Source organism: Ictalurus furcatus, chromosome 18 (assembly GCF_023375685.1).
Source record: "Ictalurus furcatus strain D&B chromosome 18, Billie_1.0, whole genome shotgun sequence".
Taxonomy (NCBI): domain Eukaryota; kingdom Metazoa; phylum Chordata; class Actinopteri; order Siluriformes; family Ictaluridae; genus Ictalurus; species Ictalurus furcatus.
Genome location: NC_071272.1, coordinates 6,377,651 through 6,404,531, shown reverse-complemented (window position 1 = coordinate 6,404,531; position 26,881 = coordinate 6,377,651). Strand labels below are relative to the sequence as shown.

General features: G+C 43.2%; 1 protein-coding gene across 3 annotated transcripts in view; it reads left to right on the top strand.

The window, feature by feature from the left end:
• ctif (CBP80/20-dependent translation initiation factor) overlaps window positions 1–23,568 on the top strand; it is a 70,243-nt gene extending 46,675 nt beyond the window's left edge. For 2 of the 3 annotated variants that reach the window (XM_053648268.1, XM_053648269.1), the window contains 3 exons: window positions 4,361–4,516; window positions 14,528–14,581; window positions 18,939–23,568. In XM_053648268.1, coding sequence (XP_053504243.1) covers window positions 4,361–4,516; window positions 14,528–14,581; window positions 18,939–19,154 — 426 coding nt within the window. In that variant the 3' untranslated portion in view covers window positions 19,155–23,568. Of the gene's footprint in view, window positions 1–4,360; window positions 4,517–5,645; window positions 6,523–14,527; window positions 14,582–18,938 lie in introns of those variants that run through there. The other variant, XM_053648270.1, reaches the window with a different exon arrangement.
• The last annotated feature ends 3,313 nt before the right edge of the window (window positions 23,569–26,881 follow it).

Sequence of the window (26,881 nt, the reverse complement as noted above, 5' to 3'; positions counted from 1 at the left end):
AATTATCTGTCTCTCTCTCTCTCTCTGTCGATCAGTCTCTTTGTCTCTCTCTTTGAGTGCGTCTCTCACTCTCTCTCTCTCTTTCTTTCTCTCTCTCTCTCTCTCTCTCTCCGGAATGTTTCATTTCCTTGCGTGTGATTTTCCTCAGCGGTAGGAATCTGCAGCTCGTCTGTGCCGAGTGCGTGGAACAGAGATGAATGTAAGAAATGAGGGATGTTCTCGCCAGCTCCACTTCCTGTAAGCGTTTATAAGAGACCGCGTCGGCATGAAGACGAGTAACAGCATCATCGCTCTCAGTCCTCAGAGTGTAGCTGCATGCTCAGTTTCAGTAGTGACAGGAAACACCACAGCTCTTCATGTTCTGAAATCACTGTACCGTCTCTTCTTTATTACAGGCGCAGGTCTTCCTTCTGTCCTTTTATCTGTACAGCACCTTCACACATACACCTTAACAATCCACATCGTAATAAAGCGGCATTTACAGAAATCCGGATGTAGATTTAGATACTTATGAACAAGCCAGAGGTGTCAAACTGGAGAAATCTAGATGTACAGGGTTCTTGTGCCGGTTCTGGGAAGTCTGGAAAAGTACAGAATTTAAGGGGAAATTTCACAAATGTATAGTGCAGTGTTTCAGAAAAAGTGTGGCTATTTTTGCTGCAAAAGATAATATTCGGTCACGGTGCTTGGGGTCAAACACTTGGGGCGTAAATGTCTTGTTTTTTGTCATTCTGCCATTTTGTGCAATAATGCAGCTCTGGAAAGTTCAGAAAAATTCATCTGGGCTTCAAATGGTCTGCATTTTTTTCCCCCTAATGGAATAAAAATAAATGCTTGTCCCTGCTCTCGCTCTCACTTCTCTGTCTCTCGCTCACGCTCTCATGTCTCCGTGGTGGGTCAGTGTGCCAATTCTGTAGTGTGGAGTTTAGGTGCTAAAAGTCTGGTGTTTTTGGGAAGTGTGTGTGAGCCCTGTTTCTCACTGTAGTGTCACACCAGAACCTCCATCTTCGCTCTAGCCAGATCCCACTTTCTGCTCTCAGTAGGAATCACACACACACACACACACACACACATTCACACACACACACACATACACACACATTCTCTCTCTCTCTCTCATCCACACCCTTTTGGTCTCTCACACTCCCACACACTTCCATTCATTCTTACACATATAAGCCCATAATTCAGATAACTGCTTCAATCAGTCTGTACAGATACACACACACACTCCATCCTGATTGCCTTCATTCGAGCCTCTGACACACTCAGAAAGCAGCAGAGACATTGCCGTTGGTGTCTTTAAGCATGACACACTCCCTATTAGAAGAGCTTCTGAGAACGACCTGTACTGATCTTTATGAGAAAATGGGCAAGGAAGTTTTTGAGCTGGTTTGCAGGCTGTCAGACAGACGAGTTAAAAAGTATTCTTTCTGAATAATAAGTGTTTGATTGGTTGTAGTGACAGTTATACAGGTTACAGTGGCTTTGGGATGAGAACTGTGCTATGATTTGTTAGAGGGATTGGGGCAGAAACTATGGTTTGATTGGACACTGGTTCAATTCAATACAGCAGAGTAGTGGGGGGTCACAATGGCATTGGGGTGGGAGCTGTGATTCGATTCGGGGTGACAGTTGTGATTTGGCTAGTTACAGTGATGGGGCAGGAAGAGTGGTATTAGTGGGTACAGTGGCAATGTGTGTGGGAACTATGGTTTGGTTTGATTGTTACAGTGGCAGTGTGTAGTGTGGGAACTATGGTTTGGTTTGATTGTTACAGTGGCAGTGTGTGGTGTGGGAACTATGGTTTGGTTTGATTGTTACAGTGGCAGTGTGTGGTGTAGGAACTATGGTTTGATTGCTTACAGTGGCAGTGTGTGGTGTGGGAACTATGGTTTGATTGTTACAGTGGCAGTGTGTGTGGGAACTATGGTTTGGTTTGATTGGTTACAGTGGCAGTGTGTGTGGGAACTATGGTTTGGTTTGATTGTTACAGTGGCAGTGTATGTTGTGGGAACTATGGTTTGATTGGATACAGTGGCAGTATGTGGTGTGGGAACTATGGTTTGATTGGTTACAGTGGCAGTATGTGGTGTGGGAACTATGGTTTGGTTTGATTGGATACAGTGGCAGTGTGTGGTGTGGGAACTATGGTTTGATTGGTTACAGTGGCAGTGTGTGGGAACTATGGTTTGATTGGTTACAGTGGCAGTGTGTGGGGGGAACTATGGTTTGGTTTGATTGTTACAGTGGCAGTGTGTGGTGTGGGAACTATGGTTTGATTGGTTACAGTGGCAGTGTGTGTGGGAACTATGGTTTGAATGGTTACAGTGGCAATGTGTGGTGTGGGAACTATGGTTTGATTGGTTACAGTGGCAGTGTGTTGGAACTATGGTTTGATTGGTTACAGTGGCAGTGTGTGTGGGGAACTATGGTTTGATTGGTTACAGTGGCAGTGTGGTGTGGGAACTATGGTTTGATTGGTTACAGTGGCAGTGTGTTGGAACTATGGTTTGATTGGTTTCAGTGGCAGTGTGTGTGGGAACTATGGTTTGATTGGTTACAGTGGCAGTGTGTGTGGGAACTATGGTTTGAATGGTTACAGTGGCAATGTGTGGTGTGGGAACTATGGTTTGATTGGTTACAGTGGCAGTGTGTTGGAACTATGGTTTGATTGGTTACAGTGGCAGTGTGTGTGGGGAGCTATGGTTTGATTGGTTACAGTGGCAGTGTGGTGTGGGAACTATGGTTTGATTGGTTACAGTGGCAGTGTGTTGGAACTATGGTTTGATTGGTTACAGTGGCAGTGTGTGTGGGAACTATGGTTTGATTGGTTACAGTGGCAGTGTGTTGGAACTATGGTTTGATTGGTTACAGTGGCAGTGTGTGTGGGGAACTATGGTTTGATTGGTTGCAGTGGCAGTATGTGGTGTGGGAACTTTGGTTTGATTGGTTACAGTGGCAGTGTGTATGGGGAACTATGGTTTGATTCATCACAGTGGCAGTGTGTGTGGGGAACTATGGTTTGATTGGTTACAGTGGGAGTGTGTATGGGGAACTATGGTTTGATTGGTTACAGTGGCAGTATGTGGTGTGGGAACTATGGTTTGATTGTTACAGTTGGTTTGATTTGATTGGTTGTGGTGGCATTTGGTCCCAGAGCTGTGATTTGATTAAGGATGTCACGAGAACCGATACTTTGGTACCAAGTCGGTACCAACATTCTTAAAACGTGACGGCACTTGTTTTTCTGCAGTAGCTTTAGTACCGTTTTAACGAAAGTACCAGGGTTGCGATTCTTCCGAACCTGATGGGGGCAGCAAATACGCGCAAGTGTTTGGTCGGTCCACAGGTGGTGAAGAGGAAGAGGAACGCCTACAAGCACACGGGAAAAAGTACAGAAGTTTAGCTTAGCTTAACATCTTTAGCTCCGCCCCGACTCGTTGGGAGGAAAGCTAGTATCGGTTTCCGGTGTGCAACCGATGCTATCGTTCATTTCAAACAAAGCGAGGAGACACCTTGAATTTGGCAAAGCACCTGAAAGATGGTCCTATATTATATTTGTTTGAGGCAGCTGGCATTGTGGCCGTGAAACCAGCTAACGTTATGCTACATGTGATGTTTGCGATAGCCTGTTATTTGTTAACGACGTGAACGCATTGCGATGTTATAAACTACCTCCGAATGGGCCACCATGCAGCACCATTCAGCCCGTGTCCTGTCAGCAAAATGTAGCCTAATGTCACCAGTAATTATTCACATGTTCATGCTTTTAATAAATCGTTTTGGCCTGCCACCATATCAGTGAATTTAAACTAAAGCTTGCATTCAGAGTATAAGGGGTGTGTGTGTGGGTGTGTGTGGGTGTGTGTGTGTGCGCGTGTGTGTGCGCACGCGCATTTAGGAGTGCACCTCCGGAGACTCATTGTCCAGACAGTGTTTGATAACTAAAATACCCTCTCCCTCTCTCTCTCTCATTCTCTCCCCCTCTCTCTCTCTTTGCCAGTATCAGCCAGAGGAGGATGTCCTCCAGGAGAGTTTTTTATTTTATTTTTTATTTTTATACCACACCGTGGTATCGACTTTGGTCTCGCATATCGTGTACTTTTGGTGGTATCGGTACCGACTACTAGATTTTTGGTATCGTGACATCCCTAGATTTGATCGGGTACAGTGGAACAGTGGGCGGGATCTGTGGATTGACTGGTCACAGTGGCATTGGGCAGGGAATTGTGGTTCTATGTAGTGTCAAGCTAATATAGAGGCACTGAGATCAAGCATCCTGTAAATCTTTACATGCAGTCATCATACTCTTCTTACTTACTGTTCTCTGTCTCTGTCTCTCTCTCTGTCTCTGCAGAGAGACTTTACACGGCGTGAGGAGCTGCAGCAGACAGATGTGGAGAGCTGGCTGGGCTTCATCACCTTCCTGTGTGAGGTGTTCAGCACCATGAGGAGCAGCACAGGAGAGCCGTTCAGAGTGCTCGTGTGCCCCATCTACACCTGCTTACGAGAGGTGCGCTTACTATCGCATTATCACTACCACTCGTTACGCCTCAGACAGGACATACTGGGTGTGCGTGTGTAAGGTGTAGAGAACTCCGAACCTGGAAGTTTTATTTTTCTGCTAAATAGGATTTAGCTTAAATTTTTAGTTTTTTTTTCATAGTGTTTTATGGAAAAACTAGAGCATTATTCAGCTAAACTGTGTGGCTTTAATCTATAAATACTAAAAATATATAAATAAATAAATGCATCACAAAAGTAATATTATATTACTAATAATATAATAAAAGAAGCATAAAGAAGATTTCCCTTTTTCATTTTCTCTCGAATACAAGGGTATGTGAAGTGGGTGAAGCAAGCGACACGTTTAATTAACTTCAAGGACAGTGGTATCTTTTTTTTTTTTTTTTTTTTCTTTTCTTCTTTAATTCATTTCAGGGTTTTTTGGTTCCATATCTTCAATCCCAGCACTGCTACAAGCTTGCTTTCCCAAAACAGAACAACAACCTATGTTTTTTGGCACAAATCTGCTGTTGCGATTGAAAAGAGCAAACCTTATTTTCCCCTTATTCTGACACTGATAGGCGATGATGCACTGCACGGATGTCATTTATACACAAGCATTTTCCTTAAGAACTTGCCAGTAGAGGTGGGCGATATGACAATCATACTGTATATAGGTTTGCTAAGAGCCTGCCAGCGAAAGAGTAGTGTTGCGTTTCAATAAATAAATGTGAAAAACAGTACAGAAATAAACACAGAAAAGGAAGGGCTGGTGGGGGGTTGATTTTTAATAACATCATATCAGCCGCTTACAATCTAATTTTGTAACGGTTATTTTAATTAATAAACGAACGTTTTGAAAATGTATCATGATACCGGCAATATCTCAGTAACGTATATTGTGAAATAAAGTATCACGATATCCATATTATACAGTCATATTGCTCGGCCCTATTTGCTGGAATACGTCTAAGTCGTGGAGAAAATTGCAGAAATTAAGTATTTATGATTTGTGATCCATCGCTATGGGAATACCCAAATACTACGCTTTTCTGTTTACTCCCCTTTTTTTTCAGCAGACTCTTGTACTCCAAATCTTTCTCTTCTTTTTCTCTTCCCCTGTATATGTGTGCAAGTGTTTGTATGTGACAGTGGGGTAGAAATTCAAATGGCTCCCAGACAGACAGGCAGGCAGGCAGGCAGGCAGACAGACAGACATCGTACCGCACTGCACCGCACTGCACATCCTACACAGGGTCTTGGGGAGCCTGGATACTATCCCAGGGCACAACCCATGGCAGAGCACAATCTCACACACATACACTCGCACGCTACGGACAATTTGGAGAAGCCAGTCAGCCTGCAGCACATGTCTTTGGACTGGGGGAGGAAACTGGAGTACACTGAGGAAACCCCTGAACCACCATGCAAACTCTGACCACACACTGGAGGCGGGATTTGAACCTCCAACCCCGGAGGCGTGAGGCAAACATGCTAACCACTAAGCGACCACGCCTCCCTCCAACCAGACATCATATTCCAGATTAACAGACGTGATCCGATGATGACTTATTTTTAATTGATTTTAAATAAGACATTGTATTTTTATCCATTTATTGTTACATGTAATAGTGTGGAACATCCACTAAGCATGTAATAGCCCCCCCCCCCCATTTTCTTTATGTTTCTTTATGTGTCGTGGACAAACCAGAACGTCTGTCCAGAAAACTTACCGACTGCTGCGGAGCGCTGACACTGGAGACTCCTTCCAGACTCGGCAATAAATAAACGTCTCCTCACAGAAACTTTTTTTTTTAATCCATTCATGTGGAGCTCCCTGTGAATGTGCTGTTACTATAGAAACGATAGAGTATTACAACCAGTGCATCGGTATAATCCTATGATTTGCCTTATAGCCGGAACCACCGTCAGAGCTGCTGCAATAGAAAATTAATCAACACCTTCTAGCCTTTGGTTATAATCTTATGGAAATGAATTCCAGTAATTATACTTCCTCTCCTCTGGGGCTAAGGATGCAGACTGTGTGTGTGTGTGTGTGTGTGTGTGTGTGTGTGTGTGTGTACACTATGAAAGCACTTCTTTCAAACTGAGATTAGCGTTTGTCTTTGAACTCTCAATGGCTGTTCTAACAAACCGTATGTGTGTGTGTGTTTGAGAGTGAGAGAGAGATTACACAGTGTTTACATGGCATCTTGTCTGGCAGCCAGGTGTAAAGTGTGTGCAGCGTGTGTTTGTGTGTGTGTGTGTGTGCTTGGCAAGCAAGAGGACAGGTTTGTTAATTACAGGTGTGTGTGTGCTCCTGATGTGTAGCTACATGACAGGTGAGTCCAGAGAAGCGTGGGTGTGGAAACACCGCCTCCAGGAACGTGGCAGTCAGTAAAATCACTTTTTGACAGTTTAAAGTTGCAATCAGAATGATTCAGCCCCCCATTGCAAATCAGGTTTATTGCCAAAATGTACAGGCTTTCAGGGGTTTGCGATGAACAAATCAAACAAATGCAATTTATAATGACTTCTCCAGTCTCAAAATTATTCAACCCCTTCATGGCAAGCGTCTTTAGGACTTAATAGAGCTCCTTTTTGCTGTTATGATCTGCTGCAAACGAGATGCAGAGCTTCTGGCAAGGATTTTGAAGAATCTTAGCCCATTCCTCATGAGCAATTCCTCCAGTTCAGTAATGTTCCTGGGTTTGCATGCTGCAACCGCCTTCTTCAAATCCCACCAGAGATTTTCTAGAGGGTTCAAGTCAGGTGACTGTGATGGCCCTGTAGAATCTTCCAGGATTCTTCTGCAACCAAGCCTTGGTGGAATTTGAGGTATGCTTGGGATCATTGTCCTGTTGGAATTTCCAGTGACACCCAGGCTTCAGCTTCCTCACAGACGGCATGAGGTTTTGTCCTAGGATTTCCTGATACTTCCCTGAATGCATCTTTCCTTCCACACGCTGCAGGTTTCCAGTGCCAGAGGATGCAAAGCAGCCCCAGAGCATCACCAAGCCACCACCATGCTTGACTGTGGACAGAGTGATCTTTCTTCATTCTTCTTCCTCCAGACATACCGCTAATCCATCGTGCTGAAAAGTTCCAGTTTTGTTTCATTGCTCCACAGAACAGAATCCCAAAACTTCTGTGCCTTATTTGTATGATTTTGAGTGACTTTGATTGTGCTTTTGGGTCAGTAATGGTGTACGTCTTGGAGTTCTGTCATGGAAACATTCTGGGTTTAGTATGCCCCATACTATGCTCACTGAAACCTCAGTGCCTGATGCCACCAAGTCTTGCTGCAGGTCTTTTGCAGTCACTCGAGGGTTTTTCACACCCTGCCTTCTCAGAAATCTGCTTGCAGCCGTTGATAGCTTCCTTTTCTGCCATGTCCAGGTATTTCATACACTTTCTACCCCTAGCCAGTTCAGCTATTTCACACACTTTCGGCCCCTAGCCAGTTCAGGGTTTTGGGCTTCTTTGTACGCTATAGCAATACAATTTCCCTTCACTGGAACTAAGACATTGTGTGCTTCCAACTTTGTGATAACAGTTTGGGCAAGAACCATATATGGGTGTGCAGGTCGGGGTGCACATACTTTTGGCTGTATAGTGTATTTTCACTCCAGATCCCTCAAATGACAGGAATAAGTTCTAACCCCAAAGCAGAAACCTTGGTGTTTTCATATCAAGCTGTCGTTTTTGTCTTCTTACCTTCGAGAGAATGAGGGAAAGAGAGGCTGGTGAGGGAATGACTGTTTACAGCTGCTGTAATGTAAGTGCCAACTTGTTTTGTGGACATTCCGCAACTTTGGGTGCAACTAAAAACAGATAAAAAAAAGTGTGTTTTATTTTATAAATAATTTTGTTTTTAAAACAGTTAGTATTGGCAAATTGCTGTTGTGTAAGAGGAATAAATCACTTCAGGACGTGCTGCTAGTAGAAAAGAATGAACTGCAGGGTGGTGAGAGTAACTCCACTTCATCACACCAGCCTGTCGCTGATTATTTTCCTGTAACGGCACGCACTACAGTGTTTGATTCTTTACATAATCTAAGCTGTTGTGTGGGTGTGTGTGTGTGTGTGTATAACCTGGAAAGTGAAGACCCTCTTCTGAAAAATTTGTATTGAACAACAAACAAAACAAAACAAAAAGTTTTGTATTGGAGCTCATCGAGATGCAGGATTTATCATGCGTCAGCCTGCTGTGTTTTCCTTTGACTTTGACAGAACTTCAGTAGGCATAGTAACGAAGGAAATATTAATGTTAGTGTCCCTCAGGAACATCGGATTCAGCGTGTAATGAGGAGGAAGTCTGCCTGCTTTCCACGTTCCAGGAGTACTGGTCTTTGTTTCGCGGAGTGTGACACGTAAAGCCATGTGTGTCGGAGTAACCCGAGCCAGTAGCTTTCGTGGCCCCGCACTCCAGGGACGTCATTATGGGATGTCTCGAGGCGGACATAAAGCAGCTGTCTCCCTGGAGACCGGAGTCGAGGGACCACTTCAGTCAGTACACAGACCACCAGACCTGCAGATCTCGGCTCTGAAGTTCAACACACACGCACACACACACACACGTATACACACACGTACGTATACACACACACACATGAATTTCATGCAAGATTAGGAGCAGGGACCACACAGCCCTTCGTCTTCATGTTCTATATGTTACGTGTTCTTTATATTCTGAGCACATATGCAGCCAGTGGAGGAGGGGGGAGGGGAAACTGGGGGGGGGGGATGTTTGTTGGTTAATATACTTCCACTGCATAGATCCACTTCAAATTTACACACATAGTGGGCCTCAGTTTATGGAGCCGGATTTGTGTGTAAAATCGTTCGTACGAGCGTTTAAACAAGGAATTTGGTGTTCAGGATAATCCTGTAAAGTTAAATAATAATAATAGTAATAAAATAAAAAAAAACGTTCGTAGCCTACTCGTGCTCCTGAGTGTACATTTAAGCTTATAAAGTAACTAATGTAAGCCTTGACTTGATCGGCTTGAAACCATATCGTTTGCATAAATGAACACACGGCTAAAAATATTTTTTTTAAACCTGGAGTGAAATATTCCGAAAAGCAGCTGATAAGTGTCCGGCGTAGGTGGGAACTCCTTTAATACTGTCTTAAAAGCATTCCTCGAGAAATCGGGTGAGAAAACGCCAAGAATACATTTCTGGAAATTCTCGGCCAAGAGGGCGTCTACTTTGAAGATGCTAAAATATTAAATTATTCTGATTTATTTTGGATTTTTTATCACAACACAATTCATAGTTCCATTTGTGTTACTCCAGAGTTCTGATGACTTTATTATTATTCTAAAATTATTCTAAAAATAATAATAAAAATAATAATAAAGCATGAGTGTGTGTAAACTTTTTTTTTTTTTTCCTTTTTTTTATTTCAGCTCAAACAAACAATCTCCAGTTTCATTTCTTCGGAACATTTCTGCTGAGCATTTCTGTGTAAGCTTTTGACCGGTAGTGCATGTGTCTTTGTTTCATCTGACCAGAGTTTGATTTGTCTAAACGCTTTTAGACGTGCATCTCGGCATTACTTAGTAAGCAGTGGAGATGATCGCGGTGCGTTTCCTTGCATTTTATTGTTCGCTGTGTTCGTAACTGTGGTTCCTGCTGCTTTCACGGTTGAAAGCAGCAGGAACCGCTGTCGTCCTGCGGTTCGCGGGGTTCCATCAACTTTCCGTTTGCATGTTACTGAGTCGTAGCGGTCGTACTGACTGGGATTATTAAGGTCTTATCTCTGGCACCTTCACCGTATACGGAAATACTCCCTCCTGTTTTTTTCCTCTCCTAATATCTGCGATCGTCGATACTTAGCGTCAGGCCGAGTGAGTGGTTCAGTTTGGGTACAGGCTTAGCACTTGACCCCGCCCCCCCACCCACCGCTGTAGAGAAGCCGGAGTGCGCAAACGGTTTGAAACGATACCGCGGTAAACGCGAACAGACGCAGGTGCTCGAGTTTCCGAGTCTCGTGCTAAATCAGATCGAGGTGTGAAATAAAGTGCGTGCTCGGGTTCGCGTGGAGTTTTTTTTAACGACTCCTCGCTCCCGTCAGACGTTTTTGCGAGACGCTGTCCAGGCCTCTGCATCACGGCTTTGATCATCGGCGAGCGCCAGGACGCAGCAGGCCCCCGCTCTCACAAAGAGCTGCCTGTATCAGTACTCGAGTGTTTTTCCTGCCCAGCGCTCTGTAAGTCATCTCACTGTTTTACACACACACACACACACACACACACACACACACAACCACCCCCTCTACCCTGAGGCAAAAGCGCTAATAATACGATGGTGGGCAGCCAAATGACATGTTCGCACACTACGACACCCAAATTCGTCCAAAAAGTCATCTTCGTTCAACTACACACACACACACACACACACACACACACACACACACACACACACAGTGAGAAACCATTACTCACCTCGCTCTCTCACTCTGCAAGAAAAATGAATCATGGAATTTAATTCACCACACATCGAGCTTTTGCTGTTTTGTTCCAGAGGATCGTTTTCCATCTATTAAATATCACAGGCTCGAGATCTGCTCCGTAAATATTGGCGCCCTTTCTGAAAACAGGCCAACATGACTTCATGTAATAAGCGATATTTACGCAAACGTAAAACGTATTTGTGACCATATAGTTCTGAAAGTGTTGTTTTTTGTTTGTTTTTTTTTTACTCCCAAGCATAGGTTTTCTTTTCATAAGTATTCCAAAAAAAAATTATTGCCACCCCCAAAGCCTCTTGGATAAAATGACAGCACTACGGCTGTGTTCACTTTCTTGGCTGGGAGCTTTCCTGTGTGTTAAATACCATTGGATTGTAGAGAACCGCATAAATATTGGCACTCCTTTATAAAATTGTGCGAAAGTAATAATTTTTTTGAAAACTTTTGGCACGCCTTCAGTTACTATTTGGTGAAGCATCTCACCAAGTAGGGAAAAATAAATAAATAAATCACGCGGCGCTTCCGGTGATGTCTAACAAAGCGAGAGACACTTGTAGAGGATCTTGGCTTTTTTTTTTCTTCATGCACTTTTCAAGCTATATTTACATATACATTTTTTTTTAGGTTTGCGCATATGAACGGTTCTCTTTGATTCAGACCACAGGCTTTAAATAGGGTTCAAATCCAAAGACAGAGATGGCCGTTGCAAAATATCGATTTTTCTAAATATTGGCGGCTGTGATAGCTTTAGGACTGCAACTGCCACGAATAATTCTGCACTCAAGTCTCCATCAGTGAACAGTGGAGAAGTTCAACTGTAATACACTTCCTGGTTACACAATTGCACTGTTTGACCACGTAGAACACAGTTTATTGAAGGGATTTATTTATAATCGCACTATCCGGTGTCACCCAGATGAGGATGGATTCCCTTTTGAGTCTGGTTCCTCTCAAGGTTTCTTCCTCATATCGTCTCTGGGAGTTTTTCCTCACCACCGTCGTCTCTGGCGCGCTCATTAGGGAGAAATTCATACATTTAAAATCTATATCCTGACTGTATATATTTCTGTAAAGCTGCTTTGGGACAATATCCATTGTTAAAAGCGCTATAGAAATAAATCTGAATTGAATTGAGTTTGTGTCCTTTGAGGCTTTTTGTTGATGTTCATATAGTGGTGGGCAATATGACAATATAGTATTGATAGTATGATTAAATTTTGTCATGATACACATTTTCTGTGGTATTGTGATATGTCTTTCGGGAACGTTTTTAAACTGACTGAAATTGGCTAAAAATAGTGAGGGGTTTTTTGGGGGTTTTTTTAAACCAGGTTTTTTTTTTTTGCTTTTTGCAGGTGTTGGTGTTAATTCATTTTTGTCGTAACCTCCTGGCAGAGGTATACCAGATCTGAGCTAAATTATCCTGGTGTTTGGTGGAATTAATGATGAAGTCGGTTTTAGCAAAAGCTCTAACAACTTTAGTTTTCCCCATGCTTCATATTTATACTGTATGGAAATGGGGAAACGGCCAGGATATTATTGTTGTTGTTGTTGTTGTTGTTGTTTATTGTTGAAAATATATGCGAAGGGTTTTTGTTTGAGGAAAGGTATCTGTAATAATTAGATTGTAGACTTTGTAGAAGATTTAGGACTATTTGTTTGAGTACAATTGTTTCTTCTTTTGATGCGTGCCAATATTTCTGGAATTGAACATACGTGATGTCGCAGCAGGACGCAGTAACACTATAAATAATATACAGATGTGTCTATGTTCGGTCTATCTGCATGGGTAGCTGTGTGTGTCTGTGTGTGTGTGTGTGTGTGTGTGTGTGTGTGTGTGTGTGTGTGTGTGTGTGTGTGTGTGTAGGTGGTAGGATTTAGGTGGGGAGGTGGGGGGGGTGGGGGGGGCAGATTTTCTGACTACTTGTGTTTCTGTGTCAGCAGGGAGTTTACGTTTGATGCTCATGCAGTCTGTCTGCTTCCACGTCCTGTTGTCTTACCAGTTTAGCTTTTTAATGGCGTGATGTTTATCATGAGATTTTAGTCACTGTGTGTACATGTACTCTCTCTCTCTCTCTCTGTCTCTCTCTCTCTCTCTGTCTCTCTCTTTGTCTCTGACACACACACACGGTAAAGCGTATTCAGTAATTCTTATACAGCCCGGATTATGAAATATTCATTCTGGGCAAAATAACCTTGAAATAATGTCAGTGTGCATTAACTCCTACATAAAAAAAGCAGAAGTGTATGAGCACAGCCTCAGCTTCTCTTCTCTTTCCTACACACCCAGTTTCTCTGAAATCCTCACACACTGTTTCCTCCTCGTCTTTCTGTCCAGGCGTTATTGTTTTTGTGGTGGTGTTGTTTGTTAACCATTTTTTTTTCCACATCGCTAGTATCTCGAGCATTTTTCTTTAACTTTCAGGTTTATTTTTATTTAAAGGAATAAATAAGGAACTCCTCTGACGGCTCCTCTTGCCAGAAAGCGTCAGAAATTCATTTAGCTGAGAACAATGTCATCGGGTTTCAGGTTTAAATGAATGATTTGCTAAACTGCTTTAAAAATAAATAAATAATAATAAGTATAAGTAATAAGTAAAGACTATAATAAATGAACAAACAATTTATGCATTTATTTATTTACATTATTAATTATTTAATTAATATGTTGCGTTGATATACAAATGTATTTATTCTGTTATATTTTGTGTATTTTTCTTACTATTTTGTTCTTTTTACTGCATTGCTGAACTGTAAATCGGTTTCAGTTTTCATTTTAAACAATATCGTTTATTTAAATATTTATTCATTTATTCATCTTAATATTTAAATTGTGTTATTTGCTCTTCATATTTAGTGCATATATTAAGAATTCGAAATAACAGCCAAGTTAAAGATTAAAAGTAAAAAAAAACAAAAGTGTCATTTTAAGAGAAGCAGCATGTATGGTTTTGGAAATGAACTTGTGACGAGTGGGTGGAAATGTACTAGTTTAGGAATCACAACATAATATTATTAGTTGTTTAGGATTATTAATACATGCACAAAATGTACAGAAGATTTTAAAATACAAAATAACCCAAAGGTGAATTTAAAATAATAAATCCATTTATTTGAATAAATTAAAATAATTGGAATATCATTTTTGGGAATTTACTTTTTATTTTGAGAATTCTGAAAACATATGATATTATTTGCCGTTTGGAATTATTTTACACACACTCACACATATATATATATGTGTGTGTGTGTATATATATATATATATGTATATGTGTGTGTGTGTGTGTGTGTAAGTTTGAAATAAATTATAATGAAAAAATAAACAGAACATAATTTTGGAAATTTTGTTTGCTGTCTGCATCATATTATACAGTGGGTGTGTGTACGTGTGTACTTAAAGCTGACTTTACTACATGTTAGAGAAAAGGTTGTCTGAGGCCTTTCTCTCTCTCTCTCTCTCTCGCTCTCTGAAGTATTTCTTGACTCATGTTTATTACTTTGCTAAACCCTTCTCTTCCTGTTGTGTTGTGTGTTCAGTTGCTGGAGTCGGCGGAGGTGAAGGAAGACGCCGTGCTCTGCTGCTCGATGGAGGTGAGTGAGTTCAATGATTTAAAAAAAAAATTATAATAATAATAAAAATAGTTTTTCTGTGCAAGAGGAAGACACGTCTGAGGCTGCAGCAGCAAGATCAGTGCTATTTCCTGTGGGAAGAGGGGTCTAGTGAGAAACATACACACATTCAGAAAGCAGAACAGAGGAACTGTGGACATGCAACAATAGATTCATCAGTAACAGAGTAGATGGAATAAAGAAGTGAGATGCACAATGAGAAGAGTTAGATGAGGGATGTGTAGAGTCGGAGAGGGAGGGGGGGAGAGGATGGGAAAGAGAGAGAGCGTGAGAATGGGAGAGAGAGAGAGAGAGAGGATGGGAGAGAGAGAGAGTGAATGGGAAAGAGAGAGAGAGAGTGAATGGGAAAGAGAGAGAGTGAGTGAATGGGAAAGAGAGAGCGTAAGAATGGGAAAGAGAGAGCGTAAGAATGGGAAAGAGAGAGAGAGAGAATGGGAAAGAGAGAGTGTGGGAATGGGAAAGAGAGAGAGAGAATGGGAAAGAGAGAGAATGGGAGAGAGAGGGAGAGAGTGGGAGAGAGACAGAGTGAATGGGAAAGAGAGAGAGTGAATGGGAGAGAGAGAGAGAGTGTGAGAATGGGAAAGAGAGAGAATGGGAGAGAGAGAGAGCGTGAGAATGGGAAAGAGAGAGAGAGAATGGGGGAGAGAATGGGAGAGAGAGAGAGTGAATGGGAGAGAGAGAGAGAGAGAGAATGAGAGCGAGAGAGAGTGAATGGCAAAGAGAGGGGGAGAGGATGGGAACGAGAGAGAGAATGGGAAAGAGAAGGGGAGAGGGTGGGAACGAGAGAGAGAATGGGAAAGAGAAGGGGAGAGAGAATGGGAACCTCTCTCTTTCCCATTCTCTCCCATTCTCTCTCCCTCCCTTTCCCATTCTCTCTCTTTCTCATTCTCTCTCCCTCCCTTTCCCATTCTCTCTCTCCCTCTCTCTCCCATTCTCTCTCTCTCTCTCTCTTTCCCATTCTCTCTCTCCCTCTCTCTCCCATTCTCTCTCTCACTCCCTCTTTCCCATTCTCTCTCTCCCTCTCTCTCCCATTCTCTCTCTCTCTCTCTTTCCCATTCTCTCTCTCCCTCTCTCTCCCTTTCTCTCCCTCTCTCTCCCATTCTCTCTCTCTCCCTCTCTTTCCCATTCTCTCTCTCTATCTCTCTCTCCCTTTCCCTCTCTCCCTCTCTCTCCCATTCTCTCTCTCCCATTCTCTCTCTCTCCCTCTCTTTCCCATTCTCTCTCTCTATCTCTCTCTCCCTTTCCCATTCTCTCTCTCCCTCTCTCTCCCATTCTCTCTCTCCCATTCTCTCTCTCTCCCTCTCTTTCCCATTCTCTCTCTCTATCTCTCTCTCCCTTTCCCATTCTCTCTCTCCCTCTCTCTCTCTCTCTCTTTCCCATTCTCTCTCTCCCTCTTTCTCATTCGACATTTCCACACGGATTTGAGTCCAGATCGTGCAGGTTGGTGCGCTGAGCTTACCGTGATCTCCAGCAGACTCCAGAATTACACTTAATTACCTCTCACGGTATAATTAGGTCTGTGCGAGGACCAAGAAAACGCAGGTCTCCGGACTCCGTAATCAGGCGTGCGAGCGAGAGGAGCGTCCCTGTGCAGATCGCACTTAGCTGCGTTATAACCGGGCGGAATAGCAGTAATTAACTCGCATGAGGTGACGTCTGGCACAAACTCCTCATTTAGAGAACCGGACTCTGTGGCGCAGCATCCGATTTAGCCGTCTGTTCATAAATACGCGAGAACTATCACAAGCCTACGACGTGCAGTGTGTGTTTGTAGAAAGAAAAAGACCAAACAACAGGAAGGTCTTGCCTAAATTTGACGGGGGTTTTATTTCCTGTAATTGCTTTGATTTTTACCTCACAGTCTGAGACACGTTCCGAATGCTTGGGTGATTTGATTGTTTTAGCTGTTAACTAGCTAGATTGAAAGCGTAACGTATTTGTATTTACTGTATCTGATCAAATATATGGTCACCTCCGAAACTATTGGAACAGCAAGGCCAGTACATGTGTTTGCGCTGTACGCCAAAGACATTTGGGTTTGAGATCAAAAGGTGGATACGAGACGAGAGATTAGGATTTCAGCTTTTATTTCCTGGTATTTACGCCTAGACGTGTTAAACAACATAAAACCTGTTGTATCAGACCGCACAATTGTTAGGCGAGCAAAAGTATAGGAACAGTCTTGATGTAAAGGACACTTAATATTTGGTTGCATATCTCTTGCTTGGAATAACTGCGTCAAGCCTGCGACTCAGTGAAAGAGAGAGAGAGAGAGAATGGGAAAGAGAGAGAGAATGGGAAACAGAGGGGGAGAGAGAGAATGGAAAAGAGAGGGAAAGAGAGATAATGGGAAAGAGAGGGGGAGAGAGCGAGAATAGGAAAGAGAGGGAGAGAGAGAATGGGAGAGAAAGGGAGAGAGAATGGGAGAGAGAGGGAGAGAGAGAATGGGAAAGAGGGAGAGAGAAAGGGAGAGAGAGAGAATGGGAAAGAGGGGGAGAGAGTGAGAATAGGAAAGAGAGGGAGAGAGAGAAAGGGAGAGAGAGGGAGAGAGAGAATGGGAAAGAGGGAGAGAGAGTGGGAAAGAATATGAGAAAAGAAAGTGGGAGGAAGAATGAGAGAGAGAAAACGAGTGAGGGTGATGGTCCGGATGCGACTCAGTGACATCACCAAATTGTTGTTTTGTTTGTTTGTGTTGTGTAGCTTTTCCAGGATTTTACCGCAGCCTCTTTCAGTTGTTGTTATTTCTGGCGGTTTCTCCCTTCAGTCCCTCTTCACGAGGTGAAATGCTGCTCAACTGGGTTAAGGTCTGGTGATTGACTTCGCCAGTCTAAAACCTTCCACCTCATCCGTTAATAGTTACGATAAATGATGCGGAGCGTCCACAGAACGAGTTCGTTCCGAGAAAAGTGTCAAATCTTCTGTAGTAAAGATTTTCCTGTGATGGGAAAAAAAGTTGCAGCTTCACCTCTAGCTGTTACAAGACACTGACACTGGAGACTCCTTCCACAAATCCGAAATAAACAGTCCTGCGTATTTGTTTTATTCCTATGCGGATAAACAGGAAAGGAGGGAATGCCTCTTCATCGTTGTTAGGATATAGCTTTCATGGACGTTCTTATCGGCAAATTATTGTTGGACAATAAGCAACGTCGTGAATTGCGTCGCGTAGGGAAGCATCGCAGCACCCCGTCGCTGATTATTTTCCTGTAAAAGCACACCCTGAAGTGTTCTCTTCCTCATGAGAGGATGTTCAAGATGCTGTACGTCATGCTCGGTGAGGAATCTCTCCACATGCACTTGATCAAAGGTTCATCTCCAAATTAGCCATTATATAACTGTAGATCTGCACTTTCACTCACACACACACACACACACACACACACACACACACAGACACACTCACTGATGCACACACTCTGATACACACCCAAAAGGAGACAATAAGGATGAGCCATTAGCGTATGCGTGTGTGTGTGTGTGTGTGTGTGTGTGTGTGTGTGTGGCTCCAGACAGAGGAGCGTCTTCACATCCCTCCTTCTCACAGGAGAAAGAAAGCCAGTAAACTGGATCAGAAGGAGACAGACAGTCTGGCTAACTGGAGGCTAGAGCTTTCTCTCTCGCTCTCTCTCTCTCTCTCTCGCTCTCTTGCTCTCTCGTTCTCGCTCGCTCTCCATCTCTCACTTGTAGTCCAACATCTGCTGCTCTCTGTCTTTCTCTTAGACAGGCGTCTGTTACTGACGCTCGCTTTCTTTTCCTCCTGTGGTGCTGACATCTGACCCTCGTTCATCTAGCATCTCTTTCTCTCTCTCTCTCTCTCTCCCTCCCTCTCTCCCCCTCCTCCCTCCCTCCTCCAGTCTAGCCCTCAGTCAGCCCCAGAGCTTGCTCTTATCCATCATGCAGGCGTGACCTCTGACCTTTCACCCCACCCTTTCCCTCTCTATTCATCCTGAGCCCCATTCCCTTTTTTTCTTTTTATCTCTCTGTCTCTTGCACACTTACTCCCCATCTCTCTTTTTTTCGGAGAGAAAGTTTTTCTCTCCCTCCTTTCACTCTTTCTTTATCACATGATTTTTTTGTCTCTTTTGTTCTTTCTTTCATCTTTTCTTTCTTTTTTCTTAATTTCTATTTTTTCCCTTTCTCTTTCCTCTGATGTCATATTTTTGTTTTCTCTCTCTCTCTCTCTCTCTCTCTCTCTCTCTCTCTCTCTCTCTCCTTTTCTACCCTCTGTTACTTTCCTACTCTTCTGCTGTACTTTCTGTCTCCTCATGGTTAGGCCTAATGACTCTCTTCCTTCTGTCTCTGTGTGTGTGTGTATCAGCTGCAGAGCGCCGGGCGGCTGTTGGAGGAGCAGTTGCCGGAGATGATGATGGAGCTGTTAGCCGCAGTGAGGGATAAGATGCTGAGTCCATCCGAGTCTCCGCTCACGCGCTCGCTGCTCATGGAGGTCATCGAGCTGCATGCTCACCAGTGGAGCCCCCTGGAGGCACTCACCACGCAGTACTACAATAGAACCATCCAGAAACTCACCGCATGACCCCCCCACACACACACACACACAAGTGGAGCCTAAGGGAGACCCTCATCTCTCAGTGCTACAAGAGAAACTGACCGCATGACACACACACACACACACACACACACACACACATTGGTGGAGCCCACTGCAGGCCTTCATCATTCTGGACTGTGGATAAAACTAACACTTTTTTATGTGTAAGAAGGAAAGGTCTGCTCCAAGAGATGGATGGATGGGTAACTGAATGCATGAGTGAATGGATGAATGAATGGATGTGTAACTGGATGGATAGATGGATGAATGGATGTGTAACTGGATGGATAGAGGATACATCGTATAATGATGCATTAATGATGTGTGTGTATGAGGGAGTGGGTACCTGAATGGATGGACAGACAGACGAGTGGGTATCTGAATGGATGGACAGATGGACGAGTGGGTACCGGAATGGATGGACAGACGGACGAGTGGGTACCTGAATGGATGGACAGACTGACGAGTGGGTACCTGAATGGATGGACAGACTGACGAGTGGGTACCTGAATGGATGGACAGACTAACGAGTGGGTACCTGAATGGATGGACAGACAGACGAGTGTGTACCTGAATGGATGGACAGACTGACGAGTGGGTACCTGAATGGATGGACAGACGGACGAGTGTGTACTTGAATGGATGGACAGACGGACGAGTGTGTACCTGAATGGATGGACAGACGGACGAGTGGGTATCTGAATGGATGGATGGACAGACAGACGAGTGGGTACCTGAATGGATGGACGGACAGACGAGTGGGTACCTGAATGGATGGATGGACAGACGGACGAGTGTGTACCTGAATGGATGGACAGACAGACGAGTGGGTACCTGAATGGATGGACAGACAGACGAGTGGGTACCTGAATGGATGGATGGACAGACAGACGAGTGGGTACCTGAATGGATGGACAGACAGACGAGTGGGTACCTGAATGGATGACTGCCTGAATGAATGGTGTGTAAGGATGGATATATGGATGGAAGGATGGTTAAAAGAATGGATGGATGTGTAGTTGGCGGAATGGTTAGAAGGGGATTATTGGATGGATGGATGGATGCGTAACCAGGTGGCTGAATAGTGTTAGTGCAGATGTATCTAGCTGCTGTCCTGGGGGTCGAAGGTGAAAGGTTAACGCTATGCAGATTTGAGTGAATATGTATGCGCTCGTTGTTACACAGCCGCATGGTAATGTTCCGCTTTCAGACATGATAAGCCAGACTGCTGTTACATTAGTAAACATGCTACATGCATAAACATGAGCAGCGTTAAGTCAGGATTCATCAAGAAATAAGCGCGTGCTCACACACACACACACACGTACATTAAACACATGTAGGTGTGTGTAAGAGCCAAAGAGCCAGTGAGAGAGCTATAAAGAGACACTTTAACGCTAACACACGGGGGTATCTTTGCAGTCTTCGCTTTCTTTTGTGCTCGTGTGCCAACCATCCAGCCTTCCTCTCTGTCCTCATCCCTCTCTCCATCCCCCTCTCCAGACCTGTTTGTGTGTGTGTGTGTGTGTGTGTCATTGTTTGGCGAATCATGTCCCTGGAGCACGCTGTCGCCTATCAGCGCTGTCTAGTCGAGGTCAAGCAGACAGACTGCAGAGGGCTTAGCCTGCTTTTGTCTCCCTAAAACAAATGCACACACACACAAGCCACAGCCTGACTCTGGATGGCAGATGGCCGCTGGAGACTATAAGGCCAGACACACAGCCCTCGTCCTCTTGTCCAGCCCAATGGGAGTGTGTGTGTGTTGAGGAGGTTTCAGATAAAAGCATCAGGCGTGCTGCACCCGGCCTCTTTGTTGTATCCTTTTTATTTCCTCTGCAGGTTTTTATTTCCCGCCGCAGTGCTCGTCCACCGCTCGGCGTTGATAATCCCTGTGTATAATACTTATTGTAACGTTATTGTAATGTATTATATGTTATTAATTTTTTTTATTATTAATGTATGTTCAAAAGCAGTATATACAGTATGTGTGACATGACGAGGATGTTTTAGGACTAGACCTATTGCACAGGTTGGAAATATTTTGCACTGTTTTAAGGCGAAAGAAAGAAGAAAAAAAACGACGAAGGAGAATTGATCGAGTTGGGTAGCTGTGCAAAACTCCTCCAGCTAGTAGGAGGTTTACGATTTGAGTTTAATGTTTTGGGAAAAATGAATGACCTTGCAAGATGTGTGGTATTTTCCAGACTTTTAACAAGACACACACCTCCTAAATTCTGTCTGTTTAGGATAAAACTAAGTATAGTCTTCTTAATGTTGGCGAGTACAGCAGTTAAGGTAAATAATTTGGTGAAAATATTTAACCTGCACGAATTAACGCACACCAAACGTTCATCAATAAAACAACGTGGCCTACTGTTATATTGTGGAAATGTTTTATTCCACTTACACCACAGCAATTTAGCTACGAATCTTTTTTTTTTTAAAGACCGAAACATCATATTTTTATCTGTTTAGTGTTTGTGGAACTTTAACGAAACAAGCTCCTTTTCTCGCTTATCTTATAGCAGCTATACAGCACCAGCTTGTTTTGTGACGGAGAAACCATAGCCTCGTCTGTCCTGAAAACTTCAAGTAAAGCGTTACCTATTGTTGTTACAAAGCGCTGACACTGGAGCACTAGGGACACCTTCCAATAAAATAAATAAACATCTGTTTACAGAAAACTTCACCATTTCAACGATTACACACGTTTATGTCGCGCATCCTTCGTATAAGTTCCTGTGCGCGTTAATATAAACCGTACAACCTATTCGAAACCTTCCAGATCAGAATCGAGAATTCATCAACACTAAAGAATACCGGCAGGAATCTGCGATTTTGCGATCGCAGAAATTAACACAAAAACTCCGATATTCTGAGGATATTTACGCAGATTTGGGCCGAGACACGACGCGTCACGACACGTCATCATGACAGCCGGAGCCGGCTTCGAGTCACGTGCATCGAACATGAGTACAGCTAAAAGGTCTCGTTTATCGGCAAACATCACTGCAAAAGACAATTTCGTGCGACCGCGATTTCGCGGATTTGAGTAGTTTTCTGAAAAAAAGCAAAAGTTGCATCACGAATTTTTTAAACAACCTGCAGCAAAATTGTGAGTTTTTGGCCGCGATGATCCCCCCCCCCCCCCCCAAAAAAACGACGCAAAATCCCATACGGACCGACAACGCTAGTTTGGTGTAAGTGCACAATTGTGTGTGTTGGAATTTTTTTCACCAAATTACCACTTTCAAAAAGATTTTGTGATTTGGATTGGACTTTTGATTCCCCCAACCCCCCCACCCCTTCTTGCCCTGCAGTGCAACTTCCTAATAGAAGATTGAAGAGAAAAAAAATAGATAGAAGCATGGCTTTAAAAAAAAAAACAAAAAAAAAAAACATCGTGTTTTGGCATTTTGCAGTGGACCTTTTACTCAAACGTGTATTTTAAAAAAAAAAAGAGAAAGATTTGAAGTCGATTGGGTTTCTTTGCAGACAAATGAGATGTTTTAAACGATATACAGTGTATCTAATAATAATCGTCCATTACTCTGGGCTTCGCAAACGTGTGTACTAGGCTATCGGATTAACACGAGCCAGTTGTCCATTTGTTAACGGCCTGCATGTAGTCGTATATACGACGTATATGAATATTACCACAACGAGGGGAAGGTTGGGAAGCATTTCAGAGACGGGGTGAGAAGCTCGTAGCCTTCAGCTGCTTGTTTTATTGTTAATTTGGGGGAAACACATTCACTTGTACACTCATACACATACTGTATGTATATATATATATATATATATATATATATATATATATATATATATATATATATATATATATATATATAAATATAAACATGCGCTCACACACACACAGCCTCCAAGGTTTCCTGTTTGTGAATCTCCGCTGGCAGGTTTGTGTTTGTATAATTTCTGTCTTGCATCAAGAATTGAAGACTTGAAGACGAGCACGTCTGTGTAAAAATAAATAAATAAAAATGTAGAAGGAAAAAAAAAACCCACCACATGCTCGTCTTCAAATCAAACATGATTATTTTATTTTGTATTTGTATAATTTTAGGCTTTTATTTAATTTACGTCCACATTTGCTTCTCAGTGATCTCCCAGTAAAGAGAACTGTGCATTTTAGTTTGGTTTTTCAGCAGTTACACACACACACACACACACACACACACACAAACACGCAGAAGGACTCCTGTACCCTTTGACCTCACCGGTCACCGAGACTGCTGAATGCAGATTAGACATGTTTGCATATCATTGACATTAAAATGAGACGTTGCTTCTGTGATTTATTTAATTTAATTTTTTTGAGGGGGGAGGGGCTCTGTTTTTGTTTCTGCTGTTGAAAATAAACTGGGATGAGAAGTGAAAACGTGTCTCTTCTGTGTTACTTTTTTCTCTCTCTGTCTCTCTTTAGTGTCATCATCATCATCATCAGTGCTACAGTTTAATTAACTAACACGTCTAGGATCTGTCTGTCTGTCTGTCTGGACAGAAGTGCACTCGAAGTAGCGAAGAGCGTCGAAGTGGGCTTCACACGAAGGATTCGCATGAGGTGCTGGAAAATACTCTGCTTCAGCTTTTTTTTTTTTGGTTTATTATTGGGTAAATGAAAGACTTTGAAAATGTAACAAATCATTGTAGAAGACGTTTTATGTTTACACAGTAATTATTTGGTTTGGGGAGAGAAAAACATGAAAAAGTTTTGACACCCCCATAGACAGCCACAGACTCTCTCCATTATCTGCCAATAACAAAAGCTACAGCTGCCCCCAGCCAGGAGCCACACAGACCAGTGGGAGAGAAACACTCCAGCTGCCACTCTCCCATCTCTCTCTCTCTCTCACTCACACACACACACACACACTCACACACACACACACACACTCACACACACACAGCAGCTGGGCACTTGAAATCCCCTGCAGCTCTGACACAGCTGTATAGGTGACAGGAAAGCAGAGGCCAGCTACCTGTGGTGTTTGTGTGTGGTGTGTGTGTGGTGTGTGGGTGGGTGGGTGGGTGGCTGGCTGGCTGGCTGGCTGAACAGCAGGTGCAGCTTTTCCCGACTGTGTGACAGTCACACTCCAGTGAATGTGACTAGTTTGGGGAACTTCGTGTGTGTGTGTGTGTGTGTGTGTGTGTGTGTGTGTTCGTTCCATCACTGCACTGCATAGTCACAGTTTTTGCTCCCTCTCCCCAGAGGAACTCGAGAGCTGTTGCCGCACTTCCTGCCCCTGTCTGTGAGGAAGTGATGTCATGACCCATTCACTTCCTGAATGAACTGTTTAATGATGGAAAGCTTTGGTTAAGTAACGCTGCTGCGCTCACCACACACTTTAACGCCTTCCTGTTAGGCTTTCTCCATTCCTCTAACGTTCTCCGTCATGTCCATCCCTCAGGTGTCCTCTCTTCTCCGTCTCGCTCCTCAGTACACGGTTCTTCCTCATTATTATTATTATTATTATTATTATTATTATTATTATTATTCATCCTGGTGTGCTGCGAGACCAGCCTCACTCAAGGCTGATAAACCTGGCAGCACAACCAGGTGCTGCGATGTCTTGCGATGACGCCAACGCCCTTCCTCCCCCAACATTCCACCGACTGGCAATATCATTTATCTGGGAAGGTGAGGGTCAAGCCGGACCTGCCAATTCAAGACCAGACAGCGGGTGGTTAGGCGGGGCACATGATTGGAAAATGGTGGCAGACTTAAGGCCAGACGCTCTGCTTCCAAACTGAGATCGTGTCAACCAACCTCAGACCAGACCTTGTGCTATGGTCAGCCTCACTCCATCTAATGTAGGGAGAACAAAGATGAACAGAAAGAATATGAAACTCTGTGTGTGTGTGTGTGTGTGTGTGTGTGTGTGTGTGTGTGTGTGTTCTAATGAGCCACACAAGAGGAACGAGAGACCGGATTTATCACAGAGGAACTGTAGAAAGAGGGAAGAGAACTCACTGTAGGTGTAGAATAACTTGAATATTGTGATACTGTGTGTGTGTGTGTGTGTGTGTGTGTGTGTGTGTGTGTGTGTGTGGTCTCCTATCAAGCTGTACACAAAAAACAAGAGGAACGAGAGACTGGTGTTATCACAGAGGAACTGTACAAAGAGGGAAGAGAACCCACTCTTGGTTTAATCTGAATATTATAATACTGTACGCGTGTGTGTGTGTGTGTGAGAGAGAGAGAGAGAGAGAGAGAGAGACACTCTGCTTGTTTTAATGGCTAATCTTTTACCTCAGCGTTGCTTGAAGTGCTCATTAAAGCTCTCGCTCGGTGCTGCAGGTGCACAGAGTCGTATTTGCACTGTATAAACTAATTAGTTTTACAATCACGCTCGCTATAATCTGAACCGTGTGGCGTTTCATTTCTTTCCTTTTTTTATTATTTATTTATTTATTTCTCCTCCAGACTATTTATTTATTTTACGTGTGGCTCGGCTCTGCGAAAGGCAGCTCGTAGCTCACGTGTTTGAATAGTCTGCCTTAGTGACGGGGCGAGTGAAAGAGAAAGAGGTGTGAGACTCGGCTTCGCTGTTTATTTTCCGAGTGAGAAATTCATTAACGCAATTTTTTTATTTGGTGTGTGGGTGTAGCGCAGAGCTGAAAGGAAAAACAATCTCTCACTAACTCGCTCTGTATGAAGTTATATCTGTGTGTGTGTGTGTGTGTGTGTGTGAGAGAGAGAGAGAGAGAGAGAGAGAGCGAGCGCGCGTAGAAGAAAAAAAAACCCTTCACCTGACCTTTCCGTCTGTATGAAATGCTGGAAGATTGTATTTGCTTGAATCTTTGCTTAGTTTTTGAAGTCTGTTTACCTCAAGAAATGAAAAAGAAAGACAACTTCTAGTAGCTTCTAGCATATCGTAGATAAGCTAAGCGCTATCAGTGGGAAAGCATGATTTAAACAGAAAAACGAATAAAAATGACAGGATTTAATTATTCAAATTAAATCGGACAGCTTGGTGATGCCGAATTTCAAATAAATGACCAATCTGCCATGTCTGTTTAGAGAGAGATGCTAAGTTCTGACTATAACTATGTTTACATGGACAGCAGTAATCTAATTATCGACCTTACTGTGAGTAAGATAATATTGTGATGAAGGTGTTTACATGAGTCGCTTTTAGAATATTCCTTTCATGTACCCGTTTTACATGTTATAGAAGATAGATGGATTAACGGCACACGTTATTACGTCACCGCGCCACGCCGTCCGACGTTCCTCCAAAATTTTACGCATCAACATACAGTTCGTCTTCGTTATGGTACCGTATACAGTTTTGGGTGTTTTTATTTTTAATTTTTACGAACGCTTCCAGTGCGGTTAATTATTTGTCATGCTGTACGTGCTAATAGAGGACTGCTTGAAGCCGTGGGCTGCGTCCGAAACCACATACTTACCTACTATATAGTAGCCGAGATACATGTATTTCTCCTACTACAGGCCTATAGTAGGCAAGTACGCGGCTTGGGACGCAGCCGTGCTCTCTTGTTTGCCGTAAAACGGTAAGCGCTGCCTTGTGTGATCGTGTCCTGTCGCAAAATGCGGTGAAAACTCTCACACGACGTTAATAATGCGATTAAGGTGTGTACATTTCTGTAATACACGTCGATAATGCGACTAAAACAGGAGTACTCCACATGTCTTAATTCCATTTGTGTTTACTTCGAGTATAACT